The sequence below is a fragment of the Gallus gallus genome, chromosome 1, assembly GCF_016699485.2.
Source record: "Gallus gallus isolate bGalGal1 chromosome 1, bGalGal1.mat.broiler.GRCg7b, whole genome shotgun sequence".
NCBI classification, from domain to species: domain Eukaryota; kingdom Metazoa; phylum Chordata; class Aves; order Galliformes; family Phasianidae; genus Gallus; species Gallus gallus.
In genome coordinates this window covers 194,000,031-194,018,229 of record NC_052532.1, presented here as the reverse complement: position 1 = coordinate 194,018,229, position 18,199 = coordinate 194,000,031, and the positions used below count along the sequence as shown (strand labels likewise).

At 54.5% G+C, this 18,199-nt stretch overlaps 4 protein-coding genes across 14 annotated transcripts in view; 3 read left to right on the top strand and 1 right to left on the bottom strand.

Annotated features, from left to right (window-relative positions):
* Positions 1-1,203, bottom strand: part of ART7C (erythroblast NAD--arginine ADP-ribosyltransferase-like) — a 2,843-nt gene extending 1,640 nt beyond the window's left edge. Inside the window, exons 1-2 of the mRNA NM_001318400.2 lie at positions 306-1,203; positions 22-60 (exon numbers count right to left, since the gene is read on the bottom strand). Of these exons, the coding sequence (NP_001305329.1) occupies positions 22-60; positions 306-1,086 (820 nt within the window). The 5' untranslated portion in view covers positions 1,087-1,203. The remainder of the gene's footprint in view (positions 1-21; positions 61-305) is intronic.
* Positions 1,204-3,535: 2,332 nt separating this feature from the next.
* ART7B (GPI-anchored ADP-ribosyltransferase) lies at positions 3,536-6,984 on the top strand. The gene is made up of 3 exons (NM_001114504.2): positions 3,536-4,379; positions 4,625-4,663; positions 4,758-6,984. The coding sequence occupies exons 1-3, from the start codon at positions 3,593-3,595 to the stop codon at positions 4,838-4,840; spliced, it is 909 nt and encodes a 302-aa protein (NP_001107976.2). The 5' UTR covers positions 3,536-3,592; the 3' UTR covers positions 4,841-6,984.
* Positions 6,985-7,631: 647 nt separating this feature from the next.
* ART1L1 (ADP-ribosyltransferase 1 like 1) lies at positions 7,632-8,918 on the top strand. The gene is given in 1 exon segment (NM_001034826.1): positions 7,632-8,918. A coding segment is annotated over 1 exon segment (897 nt). The 5' UTR covers positions 7,632-7,721; the 3' UTR covers positions 8,619-8,918.
* A 4,138-nt stretch (positions 8,919-13,056) lies between these two features.
* The window catches only part of UVRAG (UV radiation resistance associated), an 85,666-nt gene continuing 80,523 nt past the window's right edge, over positions 13,057-18,199 (top strand). For 8 of the 11 annotated variants that reach the window (XM_015280857.3, XM_040700743.2, XM_040700746.2 and 5 more), the window contains exons 1-2: positions 14,849-15,072; positions 17,311-17,373. In XM_015280857.3, coding sequence (XP_015136343.2) covers positions 14,992-15,072; positions 17,311-17,373 — 144 coding nt within the window. In that variant the 5' untranslated portion in view covers positions 14,849-14,991. Of the gene's footprint in view, positions 13,270-14,848; positions 15,073-17,310; positions 17,374-18,199 lie in introns of those variants that run through there. The other 3 variants (XM_015280858.4, XM_046942452.1, NM_001030839.2) reach the window with 2 other exon arrangements.

Here is an 18,199-nt window from a genome sequence, read left to right as displayed (position 1 = left end):
GGGGCAGGGGACTGCTCTTACCTGCACTGAAAGCGCATGGCCGCCCCTTGCACCTTTTCTCTGCAAAGAGATGGAGAGTGCTGCAGGGCCGCAGCACAGACAGTGCCCCACTGCACTGCAACCCCTGCGCTGAGCTGCCGGGCTGCAGCCATGAGTGTGGCCTGGCCTCAAGTCCCCCTTGGGCTCCCCATTGGCTGAGATCCCCACCTCCCCAGGAGCACAGCCTGCACAGCCTCCCCATTCTTCCAGTTCTCAGTATCCCCGATCCACCCAAGCTCCCCACTGTGGAGCACTACAGCCCTTACCCTTCACGAACTCGCAGTTGTAGGTGCTGCTCTTCCCGTGGGAGCGGAGCTGGATGAAGCTTCTTCCCGCAATGTAGGTGGAGTTGATGACCCTGAATTGCTCGAAGGGTGGGATGAGGACTTTGCCCTGTTCAGGGATGGTGGTGAAGTTCTGGACAGGCGCACCATAGCAGGTCTCCACTGAGAAGATGGTGTCCGGGGCATATATTCCAGGGATGATCTGCTGGAGGGAGGTGGAGGTGAACCGGCCAAAGCGGACCACCTTGCCTTGCTGTGCCGTGTAGCGGACGTTCCTGATGCCGTGGTACACCTGGAAGCATCGCTGGGTCTGGGATTCCCGCAGGGTCTGCAGGGCTCTGCTCAGTAGGAAATGCAGTGCCTTGAAGGGGTAGGAGCGCAGGTAGTGCTGCCGGGAGCGCCCAGCTGTGAGCGTGGCGTTGTTGAACTGGTGGTACAGGTTCCCCTCCAACATGTACGCCATCATGGCTGTGGCCTGATCCCTTCTCAGTGCCGGTGGTCGGGCAGCACGGCCCCATCGGCTCTGCCATTCCGCAGCTGCCCTTCTCCAGCCCTCGGCGTAGATGTCGTTGGTGAACTCGGTGCGGTTCAGCTCCTGCAGCTCAGCCTCCATCAAGTCGATGCAGCCCTGGTACTGGTCATCAAAGGAGTGGGGGGCCATGTCCATCGCCACCTCCTTCATGGCGCTGAGTTTCCTGCCACCAGCCCATGCACCAGCCCAGGTGCCGAGCAGCAGCACCCAGCCCAGGACAATGTGCTCCATGTGCAGAAGGATGCAGGTGCCCAGCTGCGCGCACAATGGTTTATCCAGCACAGCCCCACCAGCCCCAGAGCTGTAGCCAGCTTTGTCCCCACTCTGCTTGGCGTGGACCTGGGTGCCTTGGCTTGTGTGCCAGGATTCTTTATATACTGATCGCCCATAACCTCTGAGAATTGCTGTTGCTGCTGAGTTCTTGTTGCATGTACGCCATGAGGAAGTTGCCCTTTTAGCAGTTGTCCTCACTTTCGATGCGTGTGAGTTCCTTTGCCACATGCAGTCATCTCAGTTCTCCAGGTCTTTCTTTTCTCCTTCTTAACAATGGGAGCGATGTTTCAGCAGCATCAGCACAATGTATAGGAAATCCAAGGCAGTCAGCACAGCTTCACCAAGGGAAGGTCATGCCTGGCCCATCCTGCAGCCTTCTGTGATGGAGGGAGAGCATCGATGGACAAAGGGAGGGTGATGGGTGTCACCTACCTGGGCTCGTGCAAGGCCTTTGGCACGGCCTCCCACCTCATCCTTATCTAAATTGGAGAGATGTGGGTTTGAAGGGTGGATGATTTGGTGGATGAGGAATTGGACGGACGGCTGTGGTCAGAGGGTGGTGGCGGTCAATGGCTCAGTGTTCAGGTGATATCTCCGGAGCACTGGCAGGCATGGAGCATCAACTCCTACCTCAGAAACCTGTCCCAGTGTGTGACCACCCTCGCGGCAGTGACGTTCTTCCAATTATCAAGTGACTCAGAAGGGAGCAACAGCAAGCCTTCCAACAAAGTGAACAGGAATTCGTTCACCCAACGCGCAGCTGACGCTGCGTGCAGTGAGTGGTTGCAGTGGACACACAGTGGGCTCACACTGGAAACCCTCGTTGTTCCAGGGAGCTTGGAAATGATCATGGACGGGATGAAGGCAGAGATTTTGGGATATCAGCAGAGGAGGAGGTGATGGGTGCCCATAGATGGGCTCGGGATGGAGGGGAGAACTTGGCCATGGACGCTATTGCACAGGTTATCCGTGGATGTGAAACACACGCTGTAGTTCAGCACGTCAAGCAGGTGAAGACCCTTTGGTATGGAGGACGATGGCTGGCATATACATATGGGGAGGCCTGGAGGTGGATCATATCACACCCCACAAACTCACCATGGCGAACGCCACGTGCTTACAGTGATGGAGGAACCACTGCTGGTGGTGGGCTCGACTTCTTTTCTGCTTTTTTCCCAGTTCTCTCCCCCACCCCCATGCAGGGGGTAGTGAGCGAAGGGGCTGAGCTGCTGCTGGGTAACACCACAACCCCGTGGCTGCACTCCCTGGCACTGCACGGCCCCGACATTGAGGTGTGGGGTCCTGGGCTGCCCTCCATCCCCAGAGCTGTGATGGGAGCATTCAGGGCTTGGCTGAGGGCTTTCCTTTTTTCCCTCCTTTGTTCCCTGTGAGCTGCAGTCAGTGGTCCCAATGCTGCTTCCTGAGGAGTCACTGCCAACATGGGAACTGTTGCCTTTCACTTTTGCTGACGGGAAAGGGAGTGGGACAGCATGAAGGAGGTGGCGAAGGGAGGAGGGGGGGTACAGCAGGCAGGTGAGGCAGCAGGGTAATCACGAGCTCACCGGGCTGTGCCCACCTCCCTGTGCCTCTGCTCTGTTGCTGAGCAGTACTGCACAGAGTTGAGGATGTTTCAGATTTCAGCATCTTGTGCTGTCGCACCAGTGGGGGGCTGGGAGCAGAAGGAGTTGGGAGGGGACAGAACGGGGACAGCTGACCTCAACTGGCCAAAGGGATATCCCATACCATTTGGTACCAGGAGAAAAAGACTGGAAGAGCCTGAGGAGGAACCACTTTGCCTGCAGCCAGACACCTGGCTCTGATTCGGTGACTTTATCTCCTTCTCCAGTGCGTAAGAGTTTTGGTCGGGCAGGGACAGCTCGACTGCAAACCCTGGGTGTTGACTAACCAGGTGGCCTTTGCTAAACGTGTGTCCCAGTGTCTGAACATCCCAACACCCATTGCTCTCGGTGTAGTCTGTAACAGTTTGGGGTATTTGATTCTCCTGGAGATTGCTGCGTGATAAGGGGTTTGAGGGCCCCACTCACTCCACGTACTTTGGTCCAGGTGTCAATGAGACTGCTTTGGAAATGAATGCCACTGTATGATTCAGCTTTTTCTAGAGAGCCTCATTGCAACTAGTCTTGCTTTTCAAGGCCTAGGATAGCATTCTGGGTTGGTGGCACATGTAGACTAAAGCGAGGATGATTGATTAAAGGGCATTTCCTGATGATGTACATGCAGCCATTTGCAACAAGTCAGCAGCAACAGATAATCTGAGAGGTCATAAATGTAATTATAAATAACCCATGGGAGCAGGCCAGGGTTGCTATAAAAAGCCAGAACAGCCGCATTCATGTGTCACGGGGCACATGTTGTGTGGAGCTGGGACTGAAGCTCCGGGGCCGGTGGGGCTGTGCTGGGGGAATCACTGTGTGTGCAGCAGGACACCAGCGTCCTTCTGCACATGGGGCACCTCGCCCCGGGCTGGGTGCTGCTGGTCAGCACCTTGGCCAGCGTGTTGGCCACCAGCAGCAAGAGAGACCTGGGTCCGGTCAAGGAGGTGGCGATGGACATGGCCAACAACACCTTTGATGACCAGTACCAGGGCTGCAGCCGCGTGATGGAGGATGAGCTGGAGGAGCTGAACCGCACTGAGTTCGCCAACGAGGTCTATGCTGAGGGATGGAGAAATGCTGCCATGGAGTGGCGAAATCGATGGGGTCGTGCTGACCGCCCACCGGCGCTGAGAAGGGATCAGGCCACAGCCATGCTGGCATACACGATGGAGGGAAAACTGTACCACCGGTTCAACAACGCCACGAGAGGGGATGGCATCTCTCGGCAGCACTACCTGCGTTCTTTCCCCTTCAAGACGCTGCACTTCCTTCTGAGCAGAGCCCTGCACACCCTGTGGGAATCCCAGCCCCAGCAATGCCACAACGTCTACCGCGGCGTAAAGGGCACCCGATTCACTGCACAGCAAGGCACGATGGTTCGCTTTGGCCAGTTCACCTCCTCCTCCCTCCGGAAGAAGGTCGCTGAGTCTTTTGGCCAGGACACGTTCTTCTCGGTGGAGACCTGCTATGGTGTGCCCATCAAGGAATTCTCCACTTTCCCTGGTGAGGATGAAGTCCTCATCCCACCCTTCGAGCAATTCAGGGTCACCAACTCCACCTACACTGAGGGAAGAAGCTTCATCCAGCTCCGCTCCCAGGGGAAGAGCAGCACCTACAACTGCGAGTTCGTGAAGGGTAAGGGCTGCAGTGCTCCAGAATGGGGAGCTTGGGTGCATCGGGGACACCGAGGACCGGGAGCGTGGGGAGGCTGTGCAGGCTGTGCTCCTGGGGAGGTGGGGATCTCAGCCAACACGGAGCCCAAGGGGGACTTGAGGCCAGGCCCCGCTCATGGCTGCAGCCCGGCAGCTCTGTGCAGGGGTTGCAGTGCAGTGGGGCCCTGTCTGTGCTGCGGCCCTGCAGCACTCTCCATCTCTTTGCAGAGAAAAGGTGCAAGGAGCGGCCATGCGCTTTCAGTGCAGGTAAGAGCAGCCCCCTGCCCCACAGCCCCTGGCCCAGGTTGGGCACCACTTGCAGCACCCCACAGCTTTTAACTGCCTGCAACCACCCCTCCAGAAAGGAGCAGCCCCATGGAACCCCCACACCTCTGGGGGCTCCTCCTGGCAGCCTCAGCCCTGGCAGCCCTGGGAGAGCCCTGAGCCGCCCACCGCACTGCTGCCATCCCTCGGAGATGGACACCTCTCCGTGACATTCCCATCAGACCCTGCTGGAGCTTTTCACCAAGGCTTGTGCCACGGCCGTCATGCCTGCTAAAGACTGAGGACATCTTTGCTTGCGGGTCCTGCCATGCTCCCCTCCACACTGAGGCCACCTCCAAGCACCAAGCTGTGCTGCATGACCAGACTGCCTTGTCCCCTCCCTGGAGCAGAGCCCGTGGGACCTGGATCGCAGGGCGCAGAGCAGCTCTCTCCCCACCCCCTCCTGCGGTCCCACTACTCCCCTTCCCCTGCACACCCGCGTGGCTTTGCAGAGCTCTAAGTTCCTCCAGCTCCCCATGCTCCCGATGGTCCCTGAGTTCCCCAGCAACAGAGAAGTTCCCTGCATGAGAGCCCAGCTGGCAGCCTGGACCCTCCTTGAGCTCACAGTTGTAGGTGCTGTTTTCCCACGGGGAGCAGAGATGGATGAAGGTTTTTCCTTTGTCTTTTTTTGATGGTGACCTCGAAGGTCTCAAAGGGTTGGATGAGGACCATGTCCTCGTCAAGGTGGAAGGAGAAGTCTTTGATGGGGACAGCATAGCAGGGCTCCACTGAGAAGAAGGTGTCCTGGTCAAAAGACTCATTGGCCTTCTTCTGGAGGCTGGAGGAGGTGAACTGGACAACGTGGGCCATCTTGCCTTGTTGTGCTGGGAAGTGGGTGTTCTCAATAGAACAGTAGATGTGGTGGCATCGTTAGGCCTGGGATTCCCTCCAGGTCCGGCTCAGGAGGACGAGGAAGGTAAAAGCAGAACGGCCCTTTTGGTGCTCGGTGTGGGATCTGGAGGGCTGAAATAATGGCAGGTCTGATCAGAGCCTGTTGGAGCAGTCACAAGTCCTCATCCCACCCTTTGAGTTCACTGAGGTCGCCAACTTCACCTACAGCAAAAGCAGAACCCTCATCCACCTCTGCTCCCAGGAGTAGAACTGCTCCTGCAACTGTGAGCTCGTGAAGGGTAAGGGGTGCTGGTGAGGTGGGGGCCAACAGGGGTTGGGGCACAGCCCTGGGCAGCTCTGCGCTCCCTGCACTCTTCCAGCCACGGCTGGATGGGATCGGGGGACAGATTGTGTGGCCCCATCCCCCTGACAGCATCATCACGGAGTCCTGGAATGATTTGGGTTGGAACAGACCGCAAAACCCGTCCATTTCCTACCCCTGCCGTGGGCTGGGTGCCCCCACCAGCTCAGCCTGCCCAGGGCCCCATCCATGACCTTGGGCACCTGCAGGGATGGGGCACCCATGGCTTCATTAGGCACCCTAAGCCAGGGCCTCACTGCCCTCTGAGGGCATTATCCATATTCTTCTTGAGCTCCAGCAAACACAGTGCCGTGACCACTGCCCTGCAGACCCCTCTCCAAAGCATTCTCCTGTCTTCCCGTGAAGGTAGATGCAATAAATCTTCCTATGCAATAATCACGATCCCAGGGAAAGATAGCATTTCAGCTTTTTGCGTCATGCACCGGAGCTACTGGAGGCTTCGACACAGTGCGTGCCCCCATAGCAGTGTTTCAAACTTCCTTTGCACCCTCTGTGAGTTCAAACCAGCACAGAAAATGTGGACGTGTTCAGCAACACCAACAGCACCGCAGCACGGGGGTTAGGATGGGGACTTTCAGAGCACAGGGCTGTCCCATGGGGATGGATGAACACCACGGTACATCAGGTAAGACCTGTCACATCTCTGCCTGGGTGTGTTCCCAAAAATACAGCTCTGTGAGCTCAGATACAGCCTTCTCCTGTAGCCAACTGAGAATCCCACAGGAAACAACTTAGGAAATATACTACTCCTTATCCTAAGGTCATTAATTCTCATTGTTAAACTTCTCCTCTTCTGGCTTTCAGCTCTTGACCCTTTAATGGCTTATGAGGTTACATAAACTCGTTCAGCAATCTCTGTTACCTTACCGAGCACATTCAATAGTCAAAGAATCACAGAATCATAGGATTATTGATACATACAATCATGGAATCAAGGAATCATGGAATCAAGGAATCATGGAATTACATAATCATAGAATAATGGAATCTTGGAACCGTGAGATTATGGAATCGTGGAATCATAGAAACAATAAAACATAGAATCACAGTGTCATGGAGTCATGGAATGAGTTGGGTTGGAAGGGACAGGAATTCGTTCACCCAACGCGCAGCTGACGCTACGTGCAGTGAGTGGTTGCAGTGGACACACAATGGGCTCACATTGGAAACCCTCGTTGTTCCAGGGAGCTTGGAAATGATCATGGACTGGATGAAGGCAGAGATTTTGGGATATCAGCAGAGGAGGAGGAGGTGATGGGTGCCCATAAATGGGCTCGGGATGGAAGGGAGGACTTGGCCATGGACGCTATTGCACAGGTTATCCATGAATGTGAAAGACACGCTGTAGTTCAGCACATCAAGTTAATAAAGACCTTTGTTAGGAAGGAGAGCAGCAGCAGCAGCAAGCCTTCCAACAAAGTATACAGGCGGTCCTGACATTCAGGTGAGGGGTCCTGGGCTGCCCTCCATCCCCAGTACTGGGATGGGAGCACTCAGGGCTTGGCTGAGGGCTTTCCTTCCTTCCTTGTTCCCCTGGAAGCAGCTGTGAGAGATCCTGATGCTGCTTCCTGAGGTTTCGCTGCCAACGCTGGAATACTCCCTGTGCCTTTCACTTTTGCTTACGGGAAAGGGAGTGGGACAGTGAGCAGGAGGTGGTGAAGGAAGAAGGAGGGGGTGCAGCAGGCAGGGGACGCAGTGGGGTGATCCTGAGCTGTGCCCACCTCCCCGTGCACCCGCGCTGTTGCTGAGCAGTGCTGCACAGAGCTGGACACCTGCATCCTTCTGCACATGGAGCACGCCATTCTGGGCTTGGTGCTGCTGCTCAGCACCAGGACTGATGCATCGGCTGCCAGGAGCAAGAAAGGCCCCATAAAGGAGGTGGCGATGGACATGGCCCCCCACTCCTTTGATGACCAGTACCAGGGCTGCATCGACTTGATGGAGGCTGAGCTGGAGGAGCTGAACCGCACCGAGTTCACCAACGAGGTCTATGCTGAGGAATGGAGAAATGCCACAGAGAAGTGGCAGCGCCAATGGGGTCGGGTCTCCAGCCCAATGGTGCTGCGACAGGATCAAGCCATAGCCGTGCTGGCGTATACAATGGAGGGAGAACTGTACCGTGTGTTCAACAACGCCACGCTCACGGCTGGGCGCTCCCGGCAGCACTACCTGAGCTCCTACCCCTTCAAGACACTGCATTTCCTACTGAGCAGAGCCCTGCACACCCTGCAGGAATCCCAGCCCCAGCCATGCTACAACGTCTTCCGTGGTGTGAACAACACCAGATTCACAGCACAGCAAGGCACGGTGGTCCGCTTTGGCCAGTTCACCCCCTCCTCCTTCAAAAGGGAAGTCGCTGAATCTTTTGGCCTGGACACGTTCTTCTCGGTGGAGACCTGCTATGGTGCGCACATCAAGGACCTCTCCACTTTCCCTGAAGAGGACGAAGTCCTCATCCCACCCTTCGAGCAATTCAGGGTCACCAACTCCACCTACACCGAGGGAAGAAGCTTCATCCAGCTCCGCTCCCAGGGGAAGAGCAGCACCTACAACTGCGAGTTCGTGAAGGGTAAGGGCTGCAGTGCTCCAGAATGGGGAGCTTGGGTGGATCGGGGACACCGAGGACCGGGAGCGTGGGGAGGCTGTGCAGGCTGTGCTCCATCTGCAGCCCCCCACAGCCATTAATGCCCATCCCTGTTCTCCCCAGGCAGGAGCAGCCCCATGGAAGCCCCGCACCTCTGGGGGCTCCTCCTGGCAGCCGCAGCCCTGGCAGCCCTGGGAAAGCCCTGAGCTCTCCACCATCCCACCGCCGCCCCTCCATATGGACAGGAGGGCAGCAATGTGCCCTCATTGCATCTCACGGAACCTGCAGGCGCTGCTTTCCCTCTGCTGACGCTTTCGGTGCCGCTGTTGGACGTGGAACGGCAGCACAGAACCGCCCACAGCTCCGCCACAGTAATAAAAGCATTGCTTTCGTGGCTTTTATTTACTGTGTCTCCCAGCCTGGCACACGCAGCTCACCAGGCTGTCCCCTTAACGAAGCCCCTCTGCCCCACAGCTGGCTGAGCTGGGGGCACCGGGAGCCCCACACACAACATCCAATGTGGCCCACACTGTTGGGCTCACACTCGTCACGAGTTCTGCCCTATCTCAGCCCATCCTCTCAGCCTTGTTGCTGGGTGACGTGAGGAATCGCACCCTATAACCCGTGTAAGGTTTTAAAGCAGGGATGTATATTACAGCACCGGGTGTGAGGGGAATATCTCCTCCTAACACACACCAAGGAAAGCAGCAAACACATTTATAGGCATAGCACGTACACATCCATCACATTTCCAGCAAATCGGTTGCATATGCTGCCACCAACAATAATACACCAACAACATACTGCCACCAACAGTTGCTTGGGCCAGGCAAATTAGGGAGCCAGTTAGTGAGCTTAGGACATATCGCCATGAATCCAAACGAAGTGTCATCTAAGGAGATGGTGTAGCACTTTAATCTGCCTCCAAGTTGCCTGTAAATCAGTTTCTACCCATTGATTTTGGTCCACAGGAGCACGGCAACTTTGATCCTCCACCCAACGTTTATAGGGTTTGCACTGTTATTATTCCTGTCTATAAAAAAAAGAAACCAGGTATAATTAATGAGCAATACGTCCTTTCTGGGGCCTAGCTGACTCTGATTTTCTTCCCCATATTCACAGTTTCCTCCATCTTTTTCCATCTGATTTGTTACCCGACCTGGGATTGTCCAATTTAGTGCAGCTACTCCAAAAATGGCACCCTTCCCTCCCTGGCTGTACATACCCAACAAGCTGAAGCTTTCAAAGCTTGAGTAAGCTTCTCATTTAGCTTTGTAGAGGTATTTTCGGGCCAAGCTAACACAAGAGTTAATATTATGCCGGATAGGGAAGTATGACGCACCCCGTTTTCTTTTTGTAAGTGTCAGAGGTCTCTTGAGGGTAGCAGTCCATTGAGGATTTGGAGTCCTTTTTTGCCCTGGAGTGATGTATCCATGAAGATGCCTCCTTGATTCGGATTGCTTCATGGGTGGGTAGAGAAGTACTTGGAACGGTCATAGAATCATAGAATCACAGAATGGCCTGGGTTGAAAAGGACCACAGTGCTCATCCAGTTCCAACCCCCTGCTATGTGCAGGGTCACCAACCAGCAGACCAGGCTGCCCAGAGCCACATCCAGCCTGGCCTTGAATGCCTGCAGGGATGGGGCATCCACAACCTCCTTGGGCAACCTGTTCAGTGCGTCACCACCCTCTGGGTGAAAAACTTCCCCGTCGTATCCAACCTAAACCTCCCCTGTCCCAGTATAAAACCATTCCCCATGTCCTATCACTGTCCACCCTTGTAAACGGCCGCTCCCCTTCCTGTTTATACGCTCCCTTCAAGTACTGGAAGGCCACAATGAGGTCTTGGAGCCTTCTCTTCTCCAAACTAAACAATCCCAGTTCCCTCAACCTTTCCTCATAGGAGAGGCTGCAGCTCTCTGATCATCTTAACGGCCCTCCTCCGGACCTGCTCCAAGAGCTCCATGTCCTTCCTGTTCTGGGGGCCCCAGGCCTGGATGCAGTACTCCAGAGGGTCCTCACAAGAGCCGAGCAGAGGGGGACAATCACCTCCCTCTCCCTGCTGGCCACCCCTTTTTTAATGCAGCCCAGAACACAGTTGGCCTTTCGGGCTGCAAGCGCACACTGCTGGCTCATATCCATGCTGGTGAGGTGGGGGCCAACAGGGGCTGGGGCACAGCCCTGGGCAGCTCTGTTTTCCCTGCACTCTTCCAGCCATGGCTGGAGGGGATCAGGGGACAGATTGTGTGGCCCCATCCCCCTGACAGCATCATCACGGAGTCCTGGAATGATTTGGGTTGGAACAGACCCCAAAACCCGTCCATTTCCTACCCCTGCCGTGGGCTGGGTGCCCCCACCAGCTCAGGCTGCCCAGGGCCCCATCCATGACCTTGGGCACCTGCAGGGATGGGGCACCCGTGGCTTCATTAGGCACCCTAAGCCAGGGCCTCACCGCCCTCTGAGTGAAGATTTTCCCACAAACATCTCATCTAAATCTCCCTTTTTAAAAAAAATTCTGACACTTTCATGTTGTCCCATCACTCTCTGTCCATGTTAAAAGACAGACTCCCACCTGTTAATCAGCTGTCTTTAAGTAATGGAAATTCACAATGAGGTCTCCTCATAAAATCACTGAATAGTCCATGTTGGAAGGGACTGATAAGATACGAGTCTTTCGAATTCCTTATCCCATGGGGATTAATTCTCTCTTTTCTTTCTTTCTTTCTTTTTTTTTTTTATTTCCTACTTTTTGACACATTAATGGCTTATGAGGTTACATAAGCTTGTTTAGCAATCTCTGTTACCTTACCAAGAGCATTCAGTAGTCACAGAACCGTAGAATCATAGAATTGTAGAAACACAGAAACATAGAACTGTAGAAACACAGAATAATGGAAACGTAGAATTATAGAGTTGTATTATCGTAGAATCATGGAATTATAGAATCATAGAAACGTAGAGTCATAGAATTGTAGAAACATTGAATAATGGAAACATAGAATCAAAGAATCATAGAAATATAGAATAATGGGAATATCGAAGAACGGAATCATGGAATCAGAATCATAGAATCACAGAATCATAGAATCATAGAAACATAGAATTGTAGAAAATGGAATCATGGAAACATAGAAACATAGAATTGTAGAAAATGGAATCATGGAAACATAGGATCACAGAATCATCACACCATACAATGGGTTGGGTTGGAAGGGACCTCCCAGACCACGCAGTTCCAGCAAAGCCAAAACCTCATGTGTTTAACGTGGATGTGTCCCTGCTGTGGGCTCACAGCTGTAATCCCAAGTGCCATTTCCAGGAGTCCTTCTGAAGGGAGTTTTTCAGTTCCTGCCACTTCGTCCCCCTCCAGCCCGTTCTGACACTAAGCTTTGCTTTTCATTTTTTTTTCATCAAGTCAACTCGAACATCTTCTAAACTAACTGGCAACACTCTCACGGGAGGAAGTGGGATAAAATGTCTTTTTCAAAGGCAAAAAATGAGGTCCGTGTAGTCAGACTGCACCGTAAGGCAGTGGGTGAGATTGTCATAGCAAAACTGAGCGCTGCATCCCTAAGGTCTGTCCGTCTATCTTCGATCCGCGCATCCGTCGCCGTCTGAAAATAAAGCAAAAACCAACAGGTTGTAAAGGAAGTAGGGAAAAATATGGATTTGTTATCAAAGAGAAGCTTTCTAGGATCTCTAGGAAGGTTGGAACAGATTGACTTCATCGCAGGTTGGTGAGAAAAAAGTTGGGGAGAAAAGCATGCTTTCCTTGAAAATGGTAGTTATCCTGTGCTCCCAAACGCTGGGAATCCCCTTCCACACCCTCCTTGGAAGCTGTCTCAGGGTTGAGAGCTGCCTTAAAGATTTCTTTTACAGAAGGAGAACGTTGTTTGTGCACACGGTGTGGCCAGAATACCTCACGTGTGTTCCAAAGATCCTCCTGATCTCGACAATTAACTCCCCTCATTGGGGACAGCCACGTCCAGAAGTCAAACCCAACTCTGGGCTCACGGTGTTTGAAACTTCAGCTGGAGGTATCAGCATTTATCGGGCACCCAGACACGGGATCACCCCACTGGGTGGAAGCTTTGGAAAGAGTCCCCCAGCTGTTAATGATAGGATGGAGTTTGTTGTCTTTATTTTTCAATCCCAAGAGGTGTTTGGGGACACGGCAGACCATGAGGAGTGGTTGCAAGGGATGGCAGCGGACGGAAGAGCATGAGTTGTGCACGGATGGTCATCGGACTCTAGAAAACATGACTTTCCACTTCATTTTTTTACTTTTCTTACTTTTAATGGGTTCACCATGCACGCTAAGTACAACATTGGTACAACACATGCCAACGTAGCATGAACATTCCACAATCCCCAGTGATAGAGGTGAATGAAGACGCCCTCCAATGAGGTAGGTCTTCCTGCTGAGGACGTCCCCACCAGCACCCTTGGCCCTGCTGGAGGCCACACGGGGCCACGTGGAAGAGAAGACAGGAGTTTCCAGTGCTTCAGCCCTTGGGCTGGTGGGAACTGGCATTTCCAGTGCTGCAATGTGCTGGGGACAGGCGTTCCCAGTGCTGCTGCTGGTGGAGTGGTGTGGTGGTAATCCTGGTCTGCTGGTGGGACGATGGGGATGAGTGTTTCAAGCGTGGCCACCTACACCGGGCAAGTGTTCCCAGTGCTGCAGGGCACCGTGGGGACTGGTGGTCCCAGTAGGGTGCGGGGACAGGACTGGAGATCCCAGTGCTGCGTGGTATGTGGACGTGGTAGAGGGGTGGTGGGGGTGGACCTCCTGCCTGGGATGGAGGTTGTGTGGGTGGAATGGGATCGAGGTGGGTGCCGTGGAGAGGGCTGCATCTGGCTTTGGTGTGTTGGTGTTGGTGTTGGCATGATGTGGGATGGGTCAACGTAATGCAGGGTGGGTTGGTGTGATGTGGGGTGGGTGGCATGGTGTGGGGTGGGCTGGCATGACGTAGGGTGAGTCAGTGTAATGTGGGGTGGGTTAGTGTGTTGTAGGATGGGTAGGCACAACGTGAGATGAACTGGCATGATGTAGGATGGGTCAACGTAATGTGGGGTGGGCTGGTGTGCTGTGGGGTGTGTTGGTATGCTGTGGGGTGGGTTGGCACGATGTAGGGTGGGTTGGCATGATGTAGGGTGGGTTGGTATGATGTAGGATGGGTCAATGTAATGTTGGGTGGGTTGGTGTGTTGTAGGGTGGGTTGGCACCACGTGGGATGAATTGGCGTGATGTAGGATGGGTCAATGTGATGTGGGGTGGGTTGGTGTGTTGTAGGGTGGGTTGGTATGATGTAGAGCGGGTTAGCATGACATAGGGTGGGGGTCAGTGTAATGTGGGGTGAGTTGGTGTACTGTAGGGTGAGTTGGCATGATGGAAGGTGGGTCAATGTGATGTGGGGTGGGCTGGCAGTGCAATGTGAGGTGGGTTGCTGATTTGTGAGGTGGGTTGGCATGATGTGGGATGGGTCAATGTAAAGAGGGCTGGGCTGGCACACCGTGGGCTGGGTTAGCGTGTTTTGGGGTGGGCTGGCAACGTAATATGGGGTGGGTCAATGTGATATGGGGTGCATTGACATGATTTGGAAAGGGCCGATGTGTTGTGGGGAAGGGTTGATATAATGTCATGTGGGGTGGGCTGGTGCACTGTGGGGTGGCTTGGCATGATGTAGGCTATGGGTCAGCGTAATGTGGGGTGAGTTGGCACGCTGTGGGGTAGGCTGGCCAGCTGTTGGTGTGGTGTAGGGCGGACTGGCTCCCTGGGGGGAGTGGGTTAGTGTGATGCAGGATAGGGCAGCCTGTTGTAGGGCAGCTTGGGGTCACGCAGGGGGGTGGGATGTTGGACAAGTTGGCGTATAGATGGGGTGGACTGATGTCACGTGGGACAACCCATCCCGTCCCCCTGTTCGCAGCAGGCCCGGCCCGCCGCAGGCCGTAGGCCGCTCCCGGTTGCCATGGCGACCGCTCCCCCCTCCCACCCGCACCGCGCCAGCAAAATATTTTCGTCCCACCACGTGATATAAACAGCTCCCTCCACCACGTGACGGAGAGCGAGAGACGTCAATCAAAACCGCTGCCCTCCCCAATCAGCAGCCGCTCCTTCCGGCGCCGTCCCGCCTACCGGAAGTCGGCGTGCCAATCGGCGCCGGGTCTCGTTCCAACGGTTTGACAGAGGCGGCGGAGAGAGGTGCTGATTGACGTGGCTTTTAGCCTATCACAGCCCAAAGGCTCTCCCGGCCTCCCGCCTCGCTGGAGCGCTGACCAATGAGCGGGCGCGCAGGCCACGAGCTCCCGCCTCTCCTCTCCCGCCCCTCAGCACTGCGGTAATATGGCTCCGTAGCGAGCGGCCCAGCTCGGTGCTGCTGCCGCCATTAACCCTTGGGTGCCCGGCGGCGGCGGCGGCGGGGGGGCGGCCCAGCGGGCTCAGGCGCTGCTCGGCCGTTGCCCTGCCGTGAGGATGAGCTCAGCCGCCGGCCCCGCCGCCCTACCCCCGGGCTCCGCCACCCGGGCCTTGCATGTGGAGCTGCCTTCGCAGCAGGTAGGGCGGGCGGGGGGCTCCTGAGGGGACGAAAGGTGGGGTGGGGGGAAGCCTGAGGGAATGAAGGGGCTCTGAGGGAGAGTGGGGGCTCCGTGAGGTGTAGGGGGTTCTTTTAAGGTGAGGTTGAGGCTGCATTGAGGTGAAGGGGGACTTCCTGAGGTGTGGGGGTCCCTTGAGACGAAGCGGAGGCTCTGTGAGGCGTAGGGGTTCCTTTGAGGTGAGATCTCTGAGTTGTGGGGCTCTGTTGTAAAAGGGGGGCTCCTATGGGTTGTAGGGTCCCTTGAGATGAAGGGGAGCTTCCCTGAGAGGTGGGGTTCTCTTGGGGTGGAGCGGGCTTCCGTGAAGGCTGAGGACCCCTTGAGGTGAAGGGGGGTTCCCTTGAAGTGAATGGGGGTCTCCTGTGAGGGTTGGGGTTCCCTTGAGGTGAATGGGGGTCTCCTATGAAGGATGGGGCTCCATTGAGGTGATTGAGGGCCTCCTGTGAGGGATGGGGTTCCCTTGAGGGCCTCCTGTGGAGGATGGGGTTCCCTTTAGGTGTATGGGGGTTTCCTGTGAGGGTTGGGGTACTCTTGAGGTGAATGAGGGACTCCTGTGAGGGATGGGATTCCCTTGAGGGCCTCCTGTGGAGGATGGGGTTCCCTTTAGGTGTATGGGGGTTTCCTGTGAGGGTTGGGGTACTCTTGAGGTGAATGAGGGACTCCTGTGAGGGATGGGATTCCCTTGAGGGCCTCCTGTGGAGGATGGGGTTCCCTTCAGGTGTATGGGGTACTCTTGAGGTGAGGGATGGGGTACTCTTGAGGTGAATGAGGGACTCCTGTGAAGGATAAGGTTCCCTTGAGGTGATTGCTGAGGGTTCCTCTGAGTCCTGTGATATTCCCTTGAGGTGATGAGGGGCTTCCTGAGGTATGGGTGTCCCTTTGGTGAAGGGGGACTCCTATGGACTATGTGGTCACTCGAGGTGAAGGGGGGTCTGCCTGAGGTGTGGGGATTCCTTGAACTGAAGGGATGGGACTCCTCGAAACGAGGAAACCATCCCTAAGGTGTCAGAGTGCAGTTCCCTGCAGGATGGGGGTGCCCTAAAGGCAATCCCTGAGCTGACACGGAGAGGTTCCTGAGTTGTGGGGTTTTGAGTGCTGTTCCCTTGGGCTGCTGGGGAAGGTGGGAGGGTGAGGTCCCCTTTGCATGGGGTCTGTGCTTATATCAGAGAGCTGAGGGAGTTTTCTTGTAGAGGTGCTGTGTGTGAACAGCAGTTGGGGTTTGCAATGTGGGTAACACCTGGATAAGTTGGCTTTTATTTTGGGGTAGCTGAGGGGCTGTGGCGGTGGGGTGCCCACTTCTGCTGTGCCTCTTAGAGAGGTGGAGGGTGAGCGCAGCTGAAGGGTATATTCCAAAAAGCAGTGAAATGTTCCCTCCCCATCACATCCTTCCTCCAACAAACTGTTTTTCCTGTTTGCTGATGTTTGCCTTTCGGTTTACTGGGCAACCATCCCGCTTACACGAGTGGTGTAATTTTGGAGAGCGTTAGGCTCAGGGTTAAGTGAGGTAGTCCAGGCTCTGCAGGAGGGTTTAGCAATCTGTATCAAACAGTCTGTGCCCTTTCCCCTCCTGCATGCCGTGGCTTTTGTTGTACGGTTCCGATCAGCTTAAACAGTGTTGCTGGGAGGGGAATAACAACATGCATGCCTTTGCTTTCCTTTAGAAACGCTTCACGATGTGATTCTGCATTGGAAGTTTTGGTTCAGTGCCTCTGTGCTGTCAACGCTGTAACGAAGTAGGCACGTGATCTGAATGGCTTCAGCTTTGTGCTTCCAGGTGTTAAAATGAAGCAGTGTGAGGGGGGGAAGAAAATCAATAGATGTCAGCTTGAAACGAGGCTGTAACTGCTCCTTGGGTGAGCACGACGTACTGCACGTTCACTCAGGGGTAAGAGGGGAGAGTGGAGATGGCTGTTGGCCACAGGAGCAGAGCAAGTGCTGACTCTGAAGTGTGGGCCTGTTCTGTGTTAATGAAGGTGGAGATTGGTTTCCTTTTGGATGAACTTCACAGGCTGCTGAGGGCTGTTCGGGAGATCACATACGGCCTTCTCCCTGCTAAATCTTTGGTTTTCTTCTTGTGCAAAGCTTGTGCAAGAAGCAAGCAAACGCTGCAGGGAGAAGCCTGAGTTATTAGTCATTGGGCTTCATTTGTGAAAGTGAGACCAACACAGTCTATTTTCTTTTTTGTTTTCTCTGGGAGCAGAAAGCTTTGTCGGAGTTTGTAGGAACAGAAACTCAATCTTCAATTACAGGCTGTTGCACTCAGGTAAATATTTGGTTTATGTGGGGTGTCTGTGTGGAAATGTTAACTGTAGCAAGTCTGAGACAAAGTCTGAAGCGTTGCTTTGCTGTGTGCTCTGCAGATACCCACAGAGTGTATCTGTGTGCTGTGTCAGTGCTTGCCATCAAATCAGGGAGCTCTGAAACTGCAGCCTGATATGCTGGTAGCAAATCATCCATTCATTGCATTATCTGAGCACAGATGCCTGTTGCTGAATTGCACAGTGCTTTACCTCCAAGGGGCCATCATCCTGCAGGTGTTTTGCTGCAGGAAAGGAGGAAAGGAATGGAAAAGTCACTCCAGTTTATGGCACCACCTGGATAATGCAGCAATCTGTCTGATCCGGGTTTGGTGCTTTGTGACACGTGGTAATTGTTTTCTACCTGCTGGCCCAGAACTCAGTCCAGTGATTTGTTGTAGCAGGCAGTGTTCTGCAGAACACCCAGTGCTGTGTTTTTCGAGTTCCGAGGATGGGAATAAGGTGTTCTGAGTCACGGTTATCAACCTCCCTGAAGAAGAACACATTCACAAATGTGTGAACTTGAGGTGAATGCTGCCTGAGGTGTCAAAGGTATGGGTTTACTCTTATCATAGAATCATAGAGCAGCTTGGGTTGGAAGGGACCTGAAGGATCATGAAGCTCCAACCCCCCACCACAGGCAGGGCCACCAACCTCCATGTTTAAGACCAGCCCAGGCTGCCCAGGGCCCCATCCAGCCTGGCCTTGAACACTTCCAGGGATGGATGGGGCATCCACAGCCTCTCTGGGCAGCTGTTCCAGTACCTCACCACTCTCTCTGTAGAGAGCTTC

Coding starts and splice junctions, on each gene's coding strand:
- ART7B (NM_001114504.2), top strand. CDS start 3,593: ATGGGGCACCTCGCCCCGGGCTGGGTGCTGCTGGTCAGCACCTTGGCC. Junction 4,380..4,624: donor CAACTGCGAGTTCGTGAAGG/GTAAGGGCTGCA, acceptor ATCTCTTTGCAG/AGAAAAGGTGCAAGGAGCGG. Junction 4,664..4,757: donor GCCATGCGCTTTCAGTGCAG/GTAAGAGCAGCC, acceptor CCACCCCTCCAG/AAAGGAGCAGCCCCATGGAA.